Here is a 20,596-nt window from a genome sequence, read left to right as displayed (position 1 = left end):
TTCCACTCACATTTCGTCAAGAAAATCATGAAGTCGAATATCAAGAAAAACTATAGAAAAGCAGAATTGCTTTGTTGTGTCAGGAAATTGTGATCGTGTGAAAAATTTCCTCTTGAATATAACAAGTCAATGACATACCTATATATCCGAGTGCAAAATGAGAAAAACGAATCTGATCCGCACTTGTTGGAAAATAATTTTTAATCAAAAGTTTGGAGAAAAGTTTCACCCTACGTAAGAAAAAAGTTAGTAATGAAACTTTTCGACTCTTTTGGAATCGTCGCGTGAAGCGTTGTCACATATACCATGGAGATGAACTGCTGCACTACAGTTCAAAAAAGAATCTGACGGAAATACGAGCCCCATTGTCATACTCATTCACTTTGGCTGAAAGGTTGAAAAATTTATTCCTCTGTCTCTCTCAAATCTCTTTTTCTCACTCTCTCTCTCTCTCTCTCTCTCTCTCTCTCAAGGGGTGTGCGGAAATTCCGTAGTTGAGATAAACGCGACCGTGGCCCGGAATTCGCGCGTCGTGCAGAAATTCGCGCACAAGTATGGCTCGTGGTGTTGAGTAATGAGTGAACTTTGAATAAATTTGCATCTTAATTTCGTCAAGGGATTTATGGCTTAATCGGTATTTCAGCAGCTATATACAGGGATTTTGCTGCCGGGCAACATGTTTCGAAGGGCCATAAAGTATAAATAGGGTGTTTAAAATTTATGACTGTTATTAATTTTAACCATCCTCGGGTAATAGTAGAAGCTAACCGCTCTCACTTCTTAAAACTCCTCCTCTTTCACCATATAATAAGGTGAGTCCTGAAGCAGCGAGCTCTCGCCGACATTTATCACTCACGACTCGCGTAGCCGGAATTGGACATAAAAAATCAAAATTAGGGGCTGCTTTTAAACACCATTCCCCATTCACGATTACATTCTTTATTTAAATCTTATTCAGATTTCGTCTCTACCCTGAGATTTCTCAGATTGTACCGTCATATAAACTGCGAAGTAACGATTCGGGCTTCTCCCTTCACTGCAGCTACGGTGGTGGCTCAAGGCGGAAATAATAAGGGTGATAAAAAAACGATAATAAATTACCAAGGCGGGAGGGCGCGTTTGAAAAATAACTGATTAGCATCCCTCCTTCAAGAAGCGACTCCTGCAGTCCCGTTGCCGGATTCTTTGCACAGGGAGGGTGGTCTTCCTCCACGGACATCATCATAATCCGACTTAACTAATGCCAACACGCCGCTGCAGGCTATGTCGAAACTTTTTCCACCCCGCCGCTACACCCTCCGAATTACTTCATCGTGATTGCGTAGCACTCGCCTGTTAATTGTAGAAAGATTAATGATTTTCCGCCCCAGGGAACTACTCAGGGCTCGGCAGCTCGTGGTTAGGGGTGAACGGGTCAAACGCTCGGCTCCTCTTCGACTCCTTTATCTGTTTCCCACAAGTACACACCTAAACCTCTTCACGATCGCGTGATAATCCAGCTTCCGTTGTGCGTTTTCCAAATGCATGCACTTCCGCATTTCATGCGGAAGAATTTTTTCTCTCTCTCCTTCTCTCCTTTTCATAACCCCTGCATCTTAAGAACGTAAAGTCGGTTCTTTAACGCCTGCATATCTGGTGTCGAGTTGCCGTTTCGGCAACGAGAATAACGAAACTCGTAAACGGTAATCGGAGGATTTTACAACCGGAGTTAGAGTACATAAGGAAGTGATTTGTGCAGTTGTTACACCGCGAGGTTTTACGAGAGAATCGTTTCCTCTTTTCGCCTCCATCCTTCTTCTGTCGTTTATATCTTTCTTGCTCGGTTCAAGGGCACGGGTATTTTTAACGAAACGGGCAACCCACCTATGATCATATCATAGTCATCGGTTGATGTTTGGGAGGCATGGGAGGTATTAAGGACACTGCGTCGCGGAGCGAGAACTACTCAGGTTTCCAACCCCTCGCTCACCCTTCGCCATAACGGATCATATTTTACGCCGATATACGAAATGGCTTCCCACTTGACATACGCCGCCGCCACCGACCGAATTACTCGCGCCGGTGTTGGGTTGCACTTTTGTTAATTGTAGAAAGATTAATGACACTCTTCGCGTACATATCAGGTGCGGGACACCGGAAGACCTCGGGGGTGGGAGGGTTAAAGTGTCTTGGCCTCGCAGTCCTGATATTCGAGGAACTGACACGAACGGCGAGAGAGAGAGTGACAGAGAGAGAGTGAGAGAGTGGTATGAAGGGCGAGCGGGGCGCAGGATGCTTTCCATCTCCTTAATTTTTCAATCGATTCTTCTCTGCCCGTTACGTGTTACCCTGCACTCGGCGCACTTTTTCTTCTTCTTCTTCTTCCGCGCTGATCTTCCCCTGGGCGCTTGGCCTCTGCTCTGCTTCACTCTCCCATTCGGTCCCCCAGACCAGTCGAGAGCTATTTGGCATAATGCCATTAAGTTGTATTAAAGAGTCCCTTCATCCCTGAGCCACGCCCTTTACTGACGCGATCCCTGACTCAAAAATTAGAATATCAATTCTTTTTCTTGCAGATTCAATCGCGTAAAAAAAAATCACACACACCAAGATGCGTCAGGATATCCAGGATATATATCTTTTCCAGAAACTTCACGTATTTATTAATTTATACAAGATACACAAATTAGAATGCCTCATTCTTGAGCAGATGGTTGTAGGTACAAAATGTGCGAAGGACCATATCAGTATGTCAATACATGATCGTTTTTACCGAAGCTCACTGTCTTGCTTGATCTAGACAAAGATATTGGTTAATTAATCTGACAAGGTGCACAGTTGAGCAGAAATTGCCAATTTCTCATCATAAGCTCATATCAGTTACAGAAAACCTGAACTCGAGGTGATTCACATCACTCATTACGGCTGGTCTGTCGTCAGTCGGAGCTGAAAATTAATTAATTGATATTTGAACAACGGGATTCTGTACTATACATTATCCAAACACAGTAACCTTTCGCTACTACCGCACGATTTGGTGGAAGGGGCGCGTCTCGAGGATCGTTTGGTACCCAGACGCTTATCCTCGCTCATCCCATTTCCTCTCTATGAACATTTTTTTCAGCCCCTAAAATCTCGGGGGCTGTAGTTGCTATACGGTAGTTCACCAGACGACAGTAATACAGGGGTGGGCGGCGTGTAGATGGGAAAAGAAACAAGGGTGGATACGAGGGTGTAATAATCTCAGCTTCATTCGTCGGATCTCTCCCGCGGCGTAGAGCACAGCTACCCTGAGCGTCGATATCATAATAAAGAAATAAAGCTCGACGACGGCGTGGGTTCGTGGGAGTCGAAATGGGCCAAGTTAGGAGCGAGGAAGGGTAGAAACGGGCCAGCGGGAGTGGAAAGAGACTTTTGGAAGGTTGGATGGAAGAAGGCTTACCGATAAGACTCGCTGGTTGCGTTTTGCCCGGTAATGGCGACGCTATCAGTCCAAAGACTTCCAGTTCTACGCCTGAAGATGGTCGTCCTCCTCTTACTCCTCACTCTTATTTCCCCCTTCGCGAGAATGCGTTCTCGCTCTCAGCGTTGATAAACGAACAGGAAGAACTTTTCCACCCGTTCTGCCCTCTGCCGGATGGATGGGCGGCATGGTTTGTCACCCGTGCACCAACCAACCCCTGGAATAATAATTTCACCGAGAACGACGGCGTGGTTGTATTTGACTAGCTTCTGTATCTCGATCCACTTCTCGTCATCAACAAACGATGTTTAAACGCTCCTCTCGACCCGCCGTCCTTATAACGTACCCCTGGCAAACAGGGGCGCCTGAAGCAAAACCGTTTTCATCCCTGCTCAGCTGCCTCGGATTATTTGGATCAAATTCTTCCTGGTCCAGGACTCCATCATTTAGCTTCAGGGCTGATTAATCCTCTGTCTTCCCACGAACGGTTTACCGAGCCCACAGACTACAGACGGCGGAAAAAGATTAATGAATACTTTGCTTGCTCGAGGCAAAAGAGAAGGAGATGTGGAAAAAGAAGACAAAACCACAGAACTGAAAAACAACGACACTAATCCAAAAATATTTTCCCACTCTCAGTATTGTTCGTAACGATGTCGGAACGCAGACACTTGTCCCATCGGAACAGACTGTGCGCTGATTTCGTCAAACGGTGGTATTCGTGTAGCGAAGGATTGAGTGTCTATCGGATCTCAGTCTTATCAGCAGTTACCTAAAACAAGTTGACGGTATTCCTTATCTCCATTGCCCCTGCACACGGGGTTATTTTCTTTTGGTCCACCCTGCCCTTCTTTTTTGCTTTATCTTATCTGCGTCTTCGCTTCTCTTTTTCTTGGACGACTTTTCAGCAGTGCTGCATATACTTTAATGTAATTGGCGCGTGGCTCCGCTCTTTGACAGAGACATCGCAAACGAGATGGACCGACCTTTGGAGTGAAAAACAAATCAATCAGACGATTTGCCTACTGGCCTTGTTTATCGCCCGTCAATAAAACCTGGCGGCAACTAGAAAATGAAACGTACATCACACTGTTGACATCGTCGTAACCCGCTGTGTTATTAATTTTTGATTTCAGGTCAACGGAAAGGACGTTTCCAACTCGAGCCACGAGGACGCGGTTCGGTGCTTCGAGTCTGCCCAGGAACCCATCATCGTCGAAGTCCTGCGGCGGCAGCCGGGTCATCAGATGGTTCACCAGCAGACCGGGAAGGACGGTGGTACTGAGAGAGCGACGAACCAGGACAATAAACTGGAGAAGGACGACGAGGAGACCGTCAAGGAAATCAATTCGGCGAGCAGTCCGCTCGTGTCCACAGCCGTCCAGACCGACTGGGCTGGTCTCATCGAGGAGGAACTGATCCTGGATCCACTGAACATCGAGGAACAACCGAACGACAGTTTCGAAGATTATTTACCCCAGCACATAAACTTCGAGGTAAGGATTGAAGGGATGGACGAAGCGTGTTTCACCGAATTGCCCCAAGTCCTAAGCCCTGCGTAGTTTCCCACCACTTTGGTCGGAGTGCTTTCTTGATGGATACTGGGCAGGACTCAGCGGCCTAATGAGTAATCTGATCGGTCTAATTAAGCCGTATCAGGGAAATCAGGCAAATAAGGACCCCGCAGCTTCTGTTCTACTTTGTCAATCCACCTCGGCGACAGTTGCTCCGATCAATTTGCACCCCCTCTGCTCGCCCCTCTTCATGGAACTCCGACGCTCCGTCAGCACCGATTTAACGCTCGTACTTCGGCTCGGCATGTCACTCCATTATGCATATCGTGACTCAGATACGGAAGAATGCGTATCGCGTGACTCTTTAACCAGAAACCATTGGCGACAATAATCTCGGGTCAGTGTCAGGCTTCGTGCCAAGCTTCAGTCGCATACGACGTCCGCGTCTCCTCCGAGACGATGATGAAGAACCCGGTATACGTCATAGAGCGGGTGATTGATAGCTTGAAGCGGAGAATTTAACCACTCACTTTTTATCATCATGCATTTTATTTGGACTCAGGGATATTTTAAGCGATAATACCAAGTGTTTACTTCTGACAATGAGATTATCGGCCTTCGCTCGGATTCATATTATACTAATGCTCGACCGATAAGGAGAACGAAATAAACTGATGTGTGGGATTGAGTTTATCCGTTTTTTCTTCTCTCTTTTTCTATACTTATTTATCGCTTTTTTTCTGTCTGTCGGGGTACAAAGCCGTCGTTTGCATTACGGGTCTGCTTCAGCTCTTCGCTTCGATAAAGGCTGTATACTACAGCCAGTAGGCTGCAATAACGAGGAATTGAAAACGGTCTAAAGGGGTCAGTGTTCTCGGATCGACATTGACTGCTACGCTCTTTTGTTTTTAGAATTCGAAAAATGCAACGTTTCACTTTACTACCTCCTCTATACCATGCACCTACGGCAATGTCCCGTGTGACGCATTGTTGCTGGAATGCAGGAACGTATATCTCCGGCTACCTTCACATGTATGAACCCAGTGTACAGAGTGCAGTATCTAAAAACAATTGCCAAACGTGGACTTTCCTCCGATATACGGTATAAACCCATGACGTGAACTAGGCATTTTCCGGTAGGAAGGGTGGGTACATGTTGAAGAATAGAATATAGACCAACATTTGAATTTCAAATTGTTGATGCAATTTATCCTTTCGCTCCTCGATTTTCTCCATTTCTTTCTTTTTTCACTCTCGCCCCTTTTTGTCTAACGGAATAGCCAGCCATTGTACACGAAGGTACCCGACTAATTGCTTTTCAAACAGCTACTGCAGACCAACTCTGCAGTCGCCCAGCTCCCCTGTCGCTCTTGTCGAATACGTAAAGGTGTGCGTGCGTGTGTTTACTTGTTGAGCCATCACATCGGAGACCCTCTTCTCGTCGTATACGATGAAAAGGGGATTAGAATCGATTGGCTATCGATTTTGAACCGGCAGTGTTTATTTCCGAGAGTATACTACCGGGGTAACACGTACCGGCGTATTTCGGAAGCTGAATTCAGAGTCTTCAACTTTTGTGCAAGGCGAAATCACAGCCGAAGTATTTCAATACTGAAATTTGGTACTTCGGTGAATCCGATGAATCGTTTTTGTACCACATATGTATTCTAAAAACAGATTACCACTTTCGATACATTATTGGAATGTACAATCGAGCGAATCTGACATAACTACTAACACGTGTCTTATCATTTCGCAGGAAGTGACGTTGCGGAAGAGCGGAAGTGCTGAGAAACTTGGTCTGACAGTGTGCTACAGTTCCGGTTCTGGTAGCGAAGACGCTGACACTGAGGTCTACATCTCGGAAATAGTTCCGGAAAGTCTCGCCGCACGGGACGGACGACTGCGAGAGGGTGATCAGATCCTACGGGTAAGTGAAGCCCCATCACTGTTGCCTTGCGATTCAGCAAATGAAGCTGCAAGGGAAGCGGCAAAGGACCGACCAGCACACTGTGCTCCCTGGCTCTGGCTCAAATCCCCGTCTCGCGTAATCTTGTTAGGGAGATTATAATTACGAACAAAGTGGTTTGCACGGTTGGGCTTGGCGTGAGAGAGACCCCGATGACTATGGAAGAAGGATTTGTCGCGTCTGCCACCCTCTGCCGCTCTATCTCTCTCTCTCTCTCTCTCTCTCTGTCTAACTCTCTAGCCCTTCTCATTCCCTACCCGTTTTGGGATGTTGTGATGTGCGCCATTCACCCGAGCCGGAGGCCTCATCTCCAAAATTCCAAACTCTCTCCGTGACGTTATCGCTCATCAAACACTCTCCATATTTCAGGTGAATGGGCGAGACGTCGCAAACAAGGAACAAACCGAGTGTCTATTCGCCGAAACTAAGAACGCCGTGACTCTGTTGGTCAGCCGCTGTTTCTACCAGGTAAAAAATCAACTCGTATGCTTCAATTCATCAGCGTCATGGTCATGTCCAATTTTTAATCAAACCATATTAACTTTTTCGTTTCAGGATGACGAATACGATGAGCAACGTTTGTACCAGCACGTAAGTCACTTTACCCTTGTTAATGCTGTCATCTATTTCCCGAAGGAAACAAGCCCTCTGACAATTAATCGAACACCTTTTTCCACAGGAGTCACCGTCCAGTTCGCCGGACAACAATCCGGCATACCAAAACAGCATGATAGAGCAGCTTATCAGGCAACAACAGGAGTCCGAGGACCTGACGAAAGACGGCGAGACGAAGACTCTGACCTCCGGAAAAGCCGCTCTACCACCGCCACCAGTTCCGTCTCACACAGCCCAACAGCTGCAGATGAACATCTCGCAATCGGACGAGAGGAAACAGTGGGTGCAAGACGCGCTTAAAGATTGTTCGAAAAAAATGGAAGTGCTCAATCTGAGGGCTCAGCAGCCTGGACCTCCAGTTCCCCCCATCAGACTGATGGAGGCTTACACGAGCCACGTTTGGAGCGATACGGAGCACATCTACGAGACGATACCAGAGTCGGACAGCGAACCCATATACTCGTCACCTTACGAGCACCATCACTGGGTCCAGACCCAGCAGAGCGTAGTCATGAATAACCGCTCGCAAACGGCGGGCCAGACAAAGCCGTGGAACTCGTCATCAAAGAGTAACAGTTCCGGTGAGGAAAAGGAGAGCTCGAGTGCTTACAACACCGGAGAATCTTGCCACAGTAATCCTCTGACCTTGGAACTACATCAGGGAGAAAAGGATCACCATAAAAGCACCCTAATCCTGTGTCCACCGCAACAGAAGGGTCTGCAACAGTCGAAGACCAGCCCGATGATCAACGCAGCTACGAATCCAACGGTGACACCGGTCACAGGATGTTCCTGCCCACTCTCAACCTCGCAGCATGCGGGAAAACAGCCTAAGACCCAGCCTTCTTCGAGGAAGAGCAGCCACCAGTCACAGAGGGAGCACAGATCAGACGTTACCAATGCCAGCACTCTTCCAGCGGACACGATGTACACCAACGCGGCTAACCTTCAGCAGACGATACTGCTCCAGCAGGAGCTGTTTAAACAGGCTCTCATGACCCGTCAGACATCCCCGGGTCATTGTCAGATCCGCGAAGGCGGCGCGAGGAAGTCGAAGTCCCACGGAAACTTTCAGGCTCCAAATCTCACGCGGTATCAATTCGTCGGCAGCCAACAGGTCTGCACATCGACGTGGGTCCCGCCTGAGGATAAGTGCGAGGTGCAAATGGAATGGAAGGTTAAGAGGCGACCTGACGGCACCAGGTACATCGCCAGGAGACCCGTTAGGAACAGGATACTGAGGAACAGAGCCATCAAGATATCGGAGGAACGCGCTGGGCACACAACGGAAGATGACACCATGTCGGAGATGAAGGTATGACGTAGGATTGACTATAAGGTTAATATTCGGGGCTTTGGCAATATTCATTTTGTAAACTCTGCTCTGCGGGTGAAATTTAAATACAAAACAATCGTTTCGGAGTTATGGATAAAAATAATGCGGTCAGATTAATCACAAAATCCGATTACCTTGGGGTATTCGACTTTTTCATCCCAAACCGCATGTTGTTTAGAGGGCAAAAAAATGAAAGAACCTTTTGATGAATATTCTCACTCGTCATGTTGCCGCGATAATTAATTAAACTCAGCACCGTGCTTCTCATAAGGTAAAAAAAGAATGATAACCATAATAATTCACGGGTTAAACCGGACATCATCTGGCAACCCTAATCTTTGCGTACAAAAGAAGCTCGAATTAAACGGATCCCCTTTCCGCCGTTGCCGCTGTCGTGCCGTCGACATTAATATTCGCATTTGTTTTCTCGTTTTTACACCTTCGCTTTAGTTCCCCTCATTAATCATCAGGTGCTTGGTTATGTTTATTGTTTCTCGCGGTATCATGTCCCCGTCAAACTGCAAATTTTTGCTTCGCTGAAACTGTACGAAGTACCAATCCTGAATAAGTAGCATAGATGGATAAAAGGGGAAAAAACTCTTATATTGCATTCGCCAATTTTTTGTTTTATACACAGGTTGGAAGGTACTGGACTAAAGAGGAACGCAAGAGGCAACTCGAACGGGCCAGAGAGAGAAAACAGCGTCATCAAGAAGTGCAGCTGCAGCAGCAACAACAGCAGCAACAGCAGCAACAGCAACAACAGCAACAACAAATTCCTCCACAGTTACAGTCGAACGAGTTAACGATAGGCGACTACAACGACGATAAGATAATGAAAAAACCGCTCAATATCGTCGAATTAAGCCAGAAAAAAATGGCACGGAAAAAAACTACGATAGATGATTTTACGACGGTGCAAGAGATGCTGGTACACGGGAACCGGGTTGGCGGTGGTTCTGGTCCAGGTACGGGTGGCAAATTGATGGGTCTTCTCTCCGTTACTACAGTTTAAAACGACTATCTATAAGCGTACGTAACGTGGTACAGAGACAAGTACGGAGAAATGAGCAGGCGGTGAATTTCCTGCAAGGTCGATGACAGACGAGCCGCCATTTACAGAGCAGCCTCGTTATTATTACTCGGGGCGACTTCAAGCAGAGGCAGCAATTGCCGAATCGGACAAAACTCTCATTAGGTCGCAGCTTTACCTCCAGTGTGCGTCTCCTGGGCCACTGTTTTTATTATTATAGGCGCTATGTCGCCCAGCCAGTGGTCACTTTCGTACCTAAAGGTTACGGTGGCTGTGCCTTTTTCGATACGATCAACCAGTAAATAAGTCATACTACATTATAGTATATATTCATTACTCTGCAAGCGTTATGTATGTACGTGTATATCCGTAGAGATGTTGTTATTATGCATATACGTATTATGTATATCACGCAGTTTATTCCATAGCGTAGAGAACGGCATGTCTGATTAACGGAACGCAAATTCGATCGGGTATCAAATATGGCGCCGTGATCTATGGGCAGCCTCGAAGTTTTCTTTGCAGATCAGGATTGTTTAGCTGCCCGATAAGACGAAATTTCGACGTCTCCCTATCATGCCAGCTCCGGAAAGTTTACGCGAACTTAAATTTCGCCAAACCAGAGCAGCGTTTAGTAGAACACAGGAGCTCAATTCGCCAGTTGGCCGCATTCTGCATTTTTTCGTACTCCTTTAGACCATTAAACTCTGTTTGAGTTCAAATAATGATAAGAAAAACCAGTTCAATAAAAGATGGATAAGCAAGCGGCGAAAGAACAGTGATTTAAACTGATTTAAAAACACCAAGTTGATTGGGTGAACAAATAATACAAAGAAAATCAAGCTAACCGATCTAAGAGTGGCGCGTTCTAAGTATAACTAGATGTAAAAATAATCTAATCGAGAATTTTGTAATATTTGTAAACTAAATAACGATATAGTAATTCGAAGAAGACAAAACTGCTCGTTAATTGGCGTAAGTTAATATGATACAGACTATACGTACACATAGCTTGGCTGCAACTGTTATTATTTATCCTTATGTGCTTTTGAGAAAACAAAGCAAAAAAAAAAAAAAAACAATCCGAGTAAATCGTAATACTTCTCGTAGAAACAATTAGCACATATTAAAGCCACGATACCTAAGTTGTAAATATTTATAATATTATACGTAACTAGGCTGTTTTACAAGAATAAAATAATATGTTATGAGATGGAAATATCGCCGCCTATAGAAGTCTGTAGATATGTATGATAAACGTAAACAAGCTACTATGTAATGTAATAAATCATAATAGCAGCCATCGTCATTGCTTCGTGAATAAAATAAAAACAATAAATATCAATATCTGCGGTTAAAAAAGCACGTCGAATCTTTTCAGTATCCACAGTTACACGGCTTTATAAAAGTTATTTACCCTTCATCGATTATAGTTATTCGACTTCGCACGTGTATGGGAAAAAAATATGGAGCGACAAAAGGAAAAAAGAGGTACTGATCGATTCACATTACAGTGATCGGTAATCCAATAATAATAATACGTAGGTACAGTGGAACTTTGTTGCGGGAGAGGGAACTCGTCGCTGCGAGAGACACAGCCGTATTCTCTCTACCAAACGAGGTGATATTTATGCTCGGAGTAAAATAAATAGTAGTAGTTGAGCCATCCTAAGGACAAGTTGTCGGGTGACGTACCTACAACGAAATTCCGCCGTACGTTGAAAAGGTGTAAGCGTGCAAACACATTGTTGTTCAATGCTGTATGTGAAACATTAATGTGGAAATAAAGTGTCTATAATGTAGCGTATACTGAAGCGTAAACAACTGTGTACTCGTAGGTCCGTGTAATTTATTCAATTATACGCTCTAGTACAGTTCGTCAATTGCGTGTCTAATATTTTAGTAGGTAATCATGCGTGGGGAATTAACAATAATTTCGGAACAGTTTTACGAAAAATTCTTTGTTAAATTTACAGTGTTGGAAAATGTTTTTTCTCAAGTGATTTATTTTTTTGTTACAAATGATGCAACCAAATCTCTCATTCAAAGCATTTCGCTAATAATTATATTATATAACGAAAAAAAAGATGAAATAAACTATTACGAATATTTAAAGAAATAAATAGCGAAGTTCTATCCAGCCTGTGATTTAGGCTATGCGCCTTGTTTTATACTATAATAATAATATAATCTAAAGGCAAACAATTAAGATGTGACGAGAGAGTGCATTCACACGGCACAACGTGTCGAAACCGGGATGCCTGTAAAATCATATTTTTTATCCCGGAAGTGTATAAAACAGGTGGTCGTAGTAATTGGCATCACGCAGGAAACTAACGCGACTCTTTTTTTCTTTCGCTCTCTCTCTCTCTCCCTCGCTCTCTTCAACTTTCTTGATCTGCCTGATTATCATTCATATTCAATTTGAAAAACAGCCGATTTTTTTAGTCAAATTAACTCTTGTTCGAGTCAGCTACGACGTTCCCATCACTTCCCGAACCCGACTGTACCCGCGACTGCTTTAAGCTGTCCAGATATTCTTGCTGTGAAGTCGCAAGGACTTTGGATAGGATATCACTGTCTTCCCAGTCGGTCAAACCTGTGGAAAATCAATCGGTAGTCTCGTGCTTTGTTCATCCGGTCTTTTAACTTCTATAAACTCGGTTACGAACACTAGTTAAAATTCTATTTAGCCAATGAATTTTCTCACCAAAAACTTCAGGAGGGAGACGATTAAACAGCGATATGTCAGGCGATGTGTGAGACTCCTTGCTGCTCCCTGGGACGGGTTCTTGAGGTGGTGGTGCGACGCTAAAATCGGACGACAGGTGAGGCATACCTGGTCCCTGGGTGGATTGATGCTGCGGAGAACGCTTGCTGCTGTACCTTATCGAGTCACCAACCTGAGGGGAAAAGTTTTGTAAGAAATCTTTCATATTTCATTCCTGCAGAGCAAAGATGGCTAATTATCTCGTTTTCTGGGTTAGTGAAGACTTGCTCCTGCTAAAAGTTAGTCACACTAGCTCACCTTGGGGGAATTTCGGACAGAATCCTGGTTAGCTTGCGTCGTTGTTGGGGAGGATGTTAGCCCACGCGTTTGTCCACGACCACCATGAGGGTGGAAGTGGTTGTGGCTATGCTGGGCACTGGTGACTGTGCTGGTGCTGCTGCTGCTAGCTGACCGCTTAAACAAAAAGTCAAGCTACTAAGCTGAGAGTAACTGATGACAGTGTGAGCTGTGTCAGGTAAGCGGAGAGCACTCGAGTATAAAAACAATAAACAAAAGAAACAAACGGATAGATGCATGTGAAATATTTGTTACTGCGATGCTTGATGGTAAGTAGATTAAATTGATTCGACGTTCAGTAGAGGTAGATCACCGTTAATCAATGAGATGCAATGATGGTCACCTGACGGCATTATACTTACAGCTTTACGCATTTCATTGTCACGTAACCACTGCAAGTAACTTTCTCTCGCGACTTGTTCTTCGATTGCTTCATTGGTAGCCTCCCAATCGGTGGCTTTTATCTTGTCTTCAAGCATGGTCTGTGTCACCGAGAAATAAGGATGGATTAGTCATACTTTCACGAAATAATGATCGATAAATAAAATAACGAACGTAGAATTTCTAACCTGTTCAATATGCAGTTCTTCGCTCTGTCGAACCGCATCAGAAACGAGAGCACGATCCGCCGCTCCGGGATTGTACGAGGGCAAACCTAGTCCGACGCCGATTGTTGCTTTATAGGGGTTTACGATGCTGTTGTAGTGACTGCCGCGTTGATACGACAACCGAATCGGTTCGTTGTCGCTTTTATGTACCCCGTGAAAAATGTTGATCGGTTCTTTTGTGTTTCATTGAAGCAAAAGGAAAAACGTCTTTGTCAATTACATTCAACAGTATTTTCATGTGATTTTGTATAGTATGGAAGACATATCTTCTACCAAATAGCCTTTTGTCAACATCATCGAATCGCTTACCTGTTCCGTAGCAAAATAGCTCAACGCTACGATTGTACATCTCTGACATTGCCTGCATCTCTATATGATTACCGTGGACGTATTCTTGTCGTTTTCTGTCCACGTAAGTAGAGAAATCTTCGGCAACAAAGTGGGAAAAAAATTCCTGATTGGCAGCCTGAAATAAAATGGTCCTTCACTATAGTAAACATTATTGATATCGAGTTCTTTGTATGACAAAGCTCGAAATCATTGTGAATTACTCACAATATAATCCATGCAATGCTTTCGTACGACACTGTGCATCTCTTGATCACCGTAAACCTGGTCGGCGACAGCTCTAAAAAGACATGCTCCGTCTTCACCCATTTTTTTAACCACGAACCCCATCTTCCGCATCCGTTTTTCAAACCATCGGTCCCGCTGAAAATTCATTGTAAACAGAAGTAGCAAGTAATTATTTTTTACTCTTTTAATGGCAGGTAACACTAACCTCTTGCCATTCCGCAATGGTCAAATTGTTTCCAGTGCGACCTGTGTACTCATCCCCACTGTTATAGCCATTTGCTAATTCTGGCTCAAGGCTCGGAGCACCAGCTACTATTGCCATACGGTTGTTTCCAATAACATTAGCATCTGTACCTAAAAAAATGGCAAATATTAGAGTGTTAGAATTTGAAGACTAATTAGTGGCAAGGTTCTTTATTTCTATATTTATATCTTCTTTATTTCTAGGATTACGGATGTATGCAAATGATAAATTCAGGTATATGAATAATATCGTTGTAACAAAAAAATCACAATTGAACAATTTCATTACAAATTCATTGAGCAATTCTCACCTTGCAGCCCACTGCATGATGCCGTTGGTGGAGTCGCTTGCCTTTCCCGCTCTCTTTCTCTCTCCCGACCCCTGTCTCGTTCTCTTTCACGTTTAGACCGGGACGTTCTGCCAATGCAGCTGCTGTAGTATGACCAAACAATTATAAAGATGATTTGGAAGGTGAGAAACAATCGAGCTAGTTTATCTTTATAACAAGGTGAGAAAATTAGATACCTGTGAGGACTCGCACGTTGGCGATGACGTTTCCCATGGCTTGATCCACTAGCCTCCTCAAAGTGCTTTTCTTCCCGGCGATCAACACTAGTCTGTAATAAGAGATCGGTGATACGAACAACTTTGATTAGCAAAATCGTAAATGTGAAATTCAGTGAATTGAAAAATTAAAGATTAACAAGTATTGCTAGTTGAAATACATAGGAAATGTTAGCAACAGACTGTGGAAAGCAAAGCTTAGATTTCATCGCAGTGTTTCAGCCAACGATAAAGAGGATTCCTTCTCCTAGGCAAGCATGTTTGCTGATGATCTATCAATCGGTACAAACCAGTTTACCAGTAAAACAATTATCTGAACTCTAGATACATAGGATAGATAATAGATAAACCATTCATCCAAATGGTAAATATAGATGTCGTGAGGAACAAAAGAAGTGTTGTTCAGAGGTCGCTTATTGGCAAATCATTACAATATTGTGAAAATGAATACTTCAGGAATTACACAATCCGCAATTAACAAATAATGTAGATGTCAAATCTATATGCAAAAATTTCCTCCGACACTGATTAGCATTTATTTCTAATTTCAGACCAATTGTCACACGTAATGGATTACCATGAGTGACCACTGCTGGACGTGAAATTTTTCTATTCCTTCTCTCTCAACCTTCGAACGTGGTTGGGAACGAATGCGATGTTTCTGACCATAAATTGTCTCCTTAATTACCTGATAAGAAGTGTTGGACTGCAAGGCGATCGCACCAGCTCCATGCTCGACTTGAACCCCGTGTACATCAACCTCGGCTCCGTTGCCAGGCTCACGTCTGTCCTTCGTACCGTTGGGTTTCTTTTTCGCCAAAATCGTCATGATGGACGGCCGCGAAAGCGACGGGCGAACAAAACGGGAGAAATACTTCGCGTGCGATAAGTAGAGTAACTCAACTCGGTCCGCAGTTTCACCGCCTCGTCGAATTTCCAAATGCCAGTTTATTGCTGAGGCGAAAAGATGCGAAGGTCATACCTAACGACCGAATCGCGAAACGAAATCACGACTGCACAGTACTAGGAACGAACATCAATTACTTTTTATTGAAATATATGAATACATAGATATAATACGCAGCACTAGCAGGGCGACGACGATTTTATCCTCGATTCGGGGAATCGCGTTATATAATTAAGGGAAATTAATCGTTTATTAACAGTCTGTACCGAGGTGATTTGTCGTCAGCACTTCATTCCACTTCCAAACTCTGACTGTTCTAACCCCGTTATTTGTTGACTGTGATATTAATACGCACTGTTGTTACAATTGCTTTGTGTGGCCGCCATATTTGCACTATCAGCAGCAGCGGCACAAGGACCATGGATTACGGAAATGGCAGACACTGGTTCCAGTCAAAAGATGATGACGCTGCCTGCCCGCTTCAGGCATCAGCCAATAGATGGCGTCTGTAGTCTCATTCGATACAACATCAGGAGACTGTTTTATCGGTAAAAGAAACAATATTTGTACGTATCAAGAACTTGGACTTCATAGAATTGCCGGGAGCAAAAATCTGATACGAGCATTTCCTTGCACCGATGTTGAAATTTATTAATTTGCTACAAAATTATCCTTTCGCTTGCAAGCGAACACGCCATGCCGATCAAAAGTTTAGTAAATCAGCGACTTGTTAATTCGTTGAGGCGGTTGAGACGAGATGTGCTTTAACCTCTATGCATCGTCCAGCTCCAGCAGTTGTGGGTGAGAATCTCAACAATAGGTTTCACTCCTCATCATCGGACTTGAATTCAGATTCTGCCTGAATGTTCTAAAAGAGTTACCTAACTGCACGATCGAATCAAGAAGAACAATGGGAGGCTGGAACAATGATTTCTGATTAAGCAAAAAAGGAATCGAGGGGTCTTCGTACTCGAGGCTAATTATAAAGCATCGGACAGTGAGCGACAAGTTATCAGTCTCGTCCGTCTTCTGTCTGCAACAAGCTTTCCCGATATTCATTGTTCGCCGTTCATTGAAGAGTTCCTGATGGTTGGCGGCAAAAGAAATGAGCTGCAAAAGGCGGGTAAGAACCGCAGGGTGGGAGCAGAAGACGGGGTGAAGAAACGATCCTAAGGAGCGTGAATGGATGAATTGGCCGGAGTTTGCTTACATCTCATTAATATTTAATAGCGCCGAGCTAATCCGTGGGTGGCACAAGAAACGGAACGTTCGGGGAAATGTAATGACTGGCCAAAATTGAATGAAACCTCGCTCAAGGTACCTTTGTCGTGATTCGAAGATAACGCCGTGGCACCCTCTCCGCCCTAGACGACCCAGCTACTTCGCCCCCGTGGGGCCTAGAGTGGGTGCAGGGTCCTCCGGCTCCTCCAATACCGACAACGTCAACGGCTCCCTCTGGTTTTTGGAGTTCTTGGCGAGGGGATGTTTTTCCTCCCCTGAACACCCCCACTCAGATGCATCATGATCCCCACCACTTGACCTGACGCTACCTCCACCACGGCCTGGGGTCGGCGGAAGGGAGGCGAAGGCGCGGTGCTGCGGAGAAGGGAGTCTGTTTTTTCCACCCACGTAATCAATAGCAAGCCTACAGCTTCTACTGAATGGACTTTGCCATCCCTGTACCCTCGACGCCTACCCAACCCCCTGTATTGATTACTACGACGTAGGGGGGCTCTATCGACCCACCCAGCTGTATTACACTTCATTCATAAATTTTCGGTTTTCATTCGCAATCGGAGCGAATCTACATTGTTACTCGGTACTTGATATTTATAGTACTTTGTCAAACATTCGCAAATGCTTGGCCTATATCTCGAAACTTTTCCTGATACTATCAAGAATTTTTACTCCGAACATTTTATGCTATTTTGACAAAGTTCATCCGTCCACTGTATCGATAAAATTTTACGGGATGCCGATCGTTTGGAACGACGAAACGAGTCACTGATCCTACTCCAGTTCTATTCTGACTGTACTGTGGCATTGTTGGCGCGTGATTGATATGGTGAGAGTTTTCTATAATAATTTGCGAATTTCAGTGCAAACTGCAGTTCATCTACTATTGCCCTCTTTTTCAAAAGGCAGGCTACAGAGCTGCACTCAACTTTGAGTGCTTTAGTGCTTCCGTCGAGTAAGTTTTTTAAAAAAGTACATCGTTCGATTTAGCCTCGCCTTGACAATGACGAATTGAGGTTTCGGTACATTTTGGTGGCACTGTGATAAATGCCAGAGGTTTCGAGAGTACGCAGGCTCAAAGATGCAGACACCATTGTGAACACAGAACACAATTCTTGACCGGGGACGTTCCGTTTGTGGTATATTGACGTTAAGCGTAATAGCTATGGATAGCAGATCGGTTTCGTGTTTATCGAAGTGCCTGTACCTACCCACTTGAAATACGTGAATCTATCAGGATACAAATAAATTGTTCTCTTTGTCAGAGACTGCCACTGTAAAGGAGGGCGGTATTTGACGTGGGTAAACCGCAAACCGATTTCGGTATTCCATTCCCATCATATTTCACATTTAGCCTTATAGGTATGTTTGTCAGGAACTTCTAAGAACAGTTTATAACTACATATGTACTTTACGAAGACAATTGTTTTCCAAAATGAAATTAATCTATTCTCTCTGAGAGGCAACAATTCTGTGACACATGTTATATACCGCAAACATACTGTTACGTATTTGTCTCGTGCAGCTATGACAAAAGTTCTGGCTACAATCTGATCATTGCTGTGCTGCAGCCACATTTGTCGAGTAAAAGAGCTCAAGTAATGGTTAACAGACTAGGCAATTGTTCATGGCATTCAATGAGACACTACTCCAACTGATGGATTTCCGGCAATATGTAAACGAAAACGACGTCGAGTCTCTGAATGAGTAAAGGCGTGGGCCAATTTTAGAAGCGCGCAATCTGCTTTGGAGGAGGAGAATAAACCACAAGCAGACGATATCAAGTAGACAGATTCTTGGACACCCACACGTGTTAGATCGAGCAGCTTGATGGGCCAAGTACCTACTGCCTAGCACCATACGCGGAACGGTCTCTTGGTTACCTTTTTTTCAGGGAAAAATAAAGAATGAGATTGTATTCACTATTTATGGGGCCCCATATCAGGGTAGTTCCAAGTTTCACTGTCTCCACCCACGCAACTTTCTCCCGTCGTGCACGTGTGCGGGTGGACGGATATTTGAAAACCATCTGTTTATAATGAAAATGTCAAGAAATTCGCGAAGATGATTCACGATTATTGGATAAATCGAGAAAGTGTTTTTTATGCTTAAGGTACGAAGTTATCGGTCTGCGGTCATGAATGTTTCAAGTGCTTGAATCGCGAAACACGACTCTCAGAGTTTGTACCTTTTCTCTGCTAACTCCTGGGCAACGTTGGAAATGTCTTTGACCAGGGTAATCACGTCGCGTTAAAGGACCTGTGCAAACTGGGAGCATGTTTTATTCACGAGGGTCAACTCAGATTTAAATTAAATCAGGTGAAGATGGGACGGAAATTGATTCTGATGGATTGATAGTAATAGTATTTGACGCAGCTAATAGATTGCCTGATATCAAACGACCCGTGCATCACTCTGATATTTGTATTTTCCTCTCAAGATTGGCCGGATTAAACGGTGTGCTGCAATTTTTCAAGTTGATGAGCAAATTCCTTTATAGTGATATTGGCGCGAGTCGGAAAGGTCATCGTGAAAAATAGCCTGACAGCCAATGTGTGAGCGGGGATGCAAAATCGAAGAATGGAGAATTTATCGCATAGCCCCAAGAATTCCGCGGTTGACACCGATGGGTCGACCATGTCAGGTCCAAACTTCCAATTACCTCACTACCACTCGTCAGTGTCAAAGAGTTCAGTCGTATCTTGAGTCCGCTCCAAATTTGATGGGACACAAAGTTTTTGGGGCACTCCGTTTAATTTAGGGGAGTGCGTGGTCCGCGGAAAAAGATTGTTCAACGCTTTTTACATTTCCTTTATTACAGGGCTTTATACCGCTATTCATTATCCCCTGTCCATTCGAGTGGTTAAAGAGAACATAATACTTCAAAAGTTCCACTCCGTCGGAGTTAACGATCTGGCACTACTCACAGCCGTCATTTTGTTCTTTGTTATAAACAAGCTACGAATAAATATAATCGTAGAGTTAGGATATCCTATACGGGGAACACCCAAGACCACCATCAAAACTTTCCACCTTAGGACGCGAGATGCAGAAGGCATACCCGCATTTCTCTTTCCGCTTCATCCATGTACGCACATAGTATATGCAAATTACGTACTTCACATATATGTACGAGATCGAAACAGTCTCTTGATGCAAGTTATATGCTCGTACAGGATACGCGAAAGCTGACGTCTATCATAAATATCTATACCTACACCGCCACTACGTCAGCCAAGCGACCAACAGTTTGCTGCTCCATGATTCGTCCACGCCTCACCATCCCTCGACTAGTTTCTAACCTTTACTGGCAGCTCTGATGTATACGCTATTAGTTCCACAACCTCCCCGGAGGTATGTGATGAAGTCAAGTGACTCTCAGAGTATCAACTCAACTATCCTCCGATGAAATTCATAACCTATTAATTAGATGGATAATTAGATATACTAGGTCGTTGAGTAATCTACAGCAAGGTTGTTAAAAT

General features: G+C 44.2%; 2 protein-coding genes across 7 annotated transcripts in view; one reads left to right on the top strand and one right to left on the bottom strand.

Moving 5' to 3' along the window:
* Window positions 1–11,040, top strand: part of LOC124182162 (PDZ domain-containing protein 4) — a 133,119-nt gene extending 122,079 nt beyond the window's left edge. For all 5 annotated transcript variants that reach the window (XM_046569054.1, XM_046569055.1, XM_046569053.1 and 2 more), the window contains exons 2-7: window positions 4,579–4,938; window positions 6,716–6,886; window positions 7,295–7,393; window positions 7,481–7,516; window positions 7,605–8,855; window positions 9,514–11,040. In XM_046569054.1, the coding sequence (XP_046425010.1) occupies window positions 4,579–4,938; window positions 6,716–6,886; window positions 7,295–7,393; window positions 7,481–7,516; window positions 7,605–8,855; window positions 9,514–9,891 (2,295 nt within the window). In that variant the 3' untranslated portion in view covers window positions 9,892–11,040. The remainder of the gene's footprint in view (window positions 1–4,578; window positions 4,939–6,715; window positions 6,887–7,294; window positions 7,394–7,480; window positions 7,517–7,604; window positions 8,856–9,513) is intronic.
* Window positions 11,041–11,878: 838 nt separating this feature from the next.
* LOC124182164 (OTU domain-containing protein 5-A) lies at window positions 11,879–16,290 on the bottom strand. 2 transcript variants are annotated; one of them, XM_046569059.1, is made up of 12 exons: window positions 16,142–16,287; window positions 15,657–15,991; window positions 14,930–15,021; window positions 14,715–14,833; window positions 14,366–14,514; window positions 14,140–14,295; window positions 13,894–14,050; window positions 13,546–13,757; window positions 13,339–13,458; window positions 12,938–13,093; window positions 12,620–12,812; window positions 11,879–12,508 (listed from the first exon to the last, which is right to left on the bottom strand). In XM_046569059.1, exons 2-12 carry the CDS (start codon window positions 15,795–15,797, stop codon window positions 12,363–12,365), a joined length of 1,641 nt encoding a protein of 546 aa, XP_046425015.1. In that variant the 5' UTR covers window positions 15,798–15,991; window positions 16,142–16,287; the 3' UTR covers window positions 11,879–12,362. The 2 variants fall into 2 exon arrangements, with proteins under 2 accessions (XP_046425015.1, XP_046425014.1); XM_046569058.1 differs by having other exon boundaries at window positions 15,657–16,290.
* Between the last annotated feature and the right edge of the window lie 4,306 nt (window positions 16,291–20,596).

This window comes from Neodiprion fabricii, chromosome 5, assembly GCF_021155785.1.
Source record: "Neodiprion fabricii isolate iyNeoFabr1 chromosome 5, iyNeoFabr1.1, whole genome shotgun sequence".
In the NCBI taxonomy this organism is placed as follows: Eukaryota; Metazoa; Arthropoda; class Insecta; order Hymenoptera; family Diprionidae; genus Neodiprion; species Neodiprion fabricii.
Note: the sequence above shows the minus strand (reverse complement) of the source record. Positions and strands in the feature narration are given on the sequence as shown.

Bases quoted from the DNA above. Each gene is read 5' to 3' on its own strand.
- LOC124182164 (XM_046569058.1), bottom strand. From the start codon at position 15,797: ATGACGATTTTGGCGAAAAAGAAACCCAACGGTACGAAGGACAGACGT. The intron at 14,515-14,714 runs GTGAGAATTGCT...CCATTTTTTTAG, and splicing joins ATCATGCAGTGGGCTGCAAG to GTACAGATGCTAATGTTATT. The intron at 12,509-12,619 runs GTGAGAAAATTC...GATTTTCCACAG, and splicing joins TCTCCCTCCTGAAGTTTTTG to GTTTGACCGACTGGGAAGAC.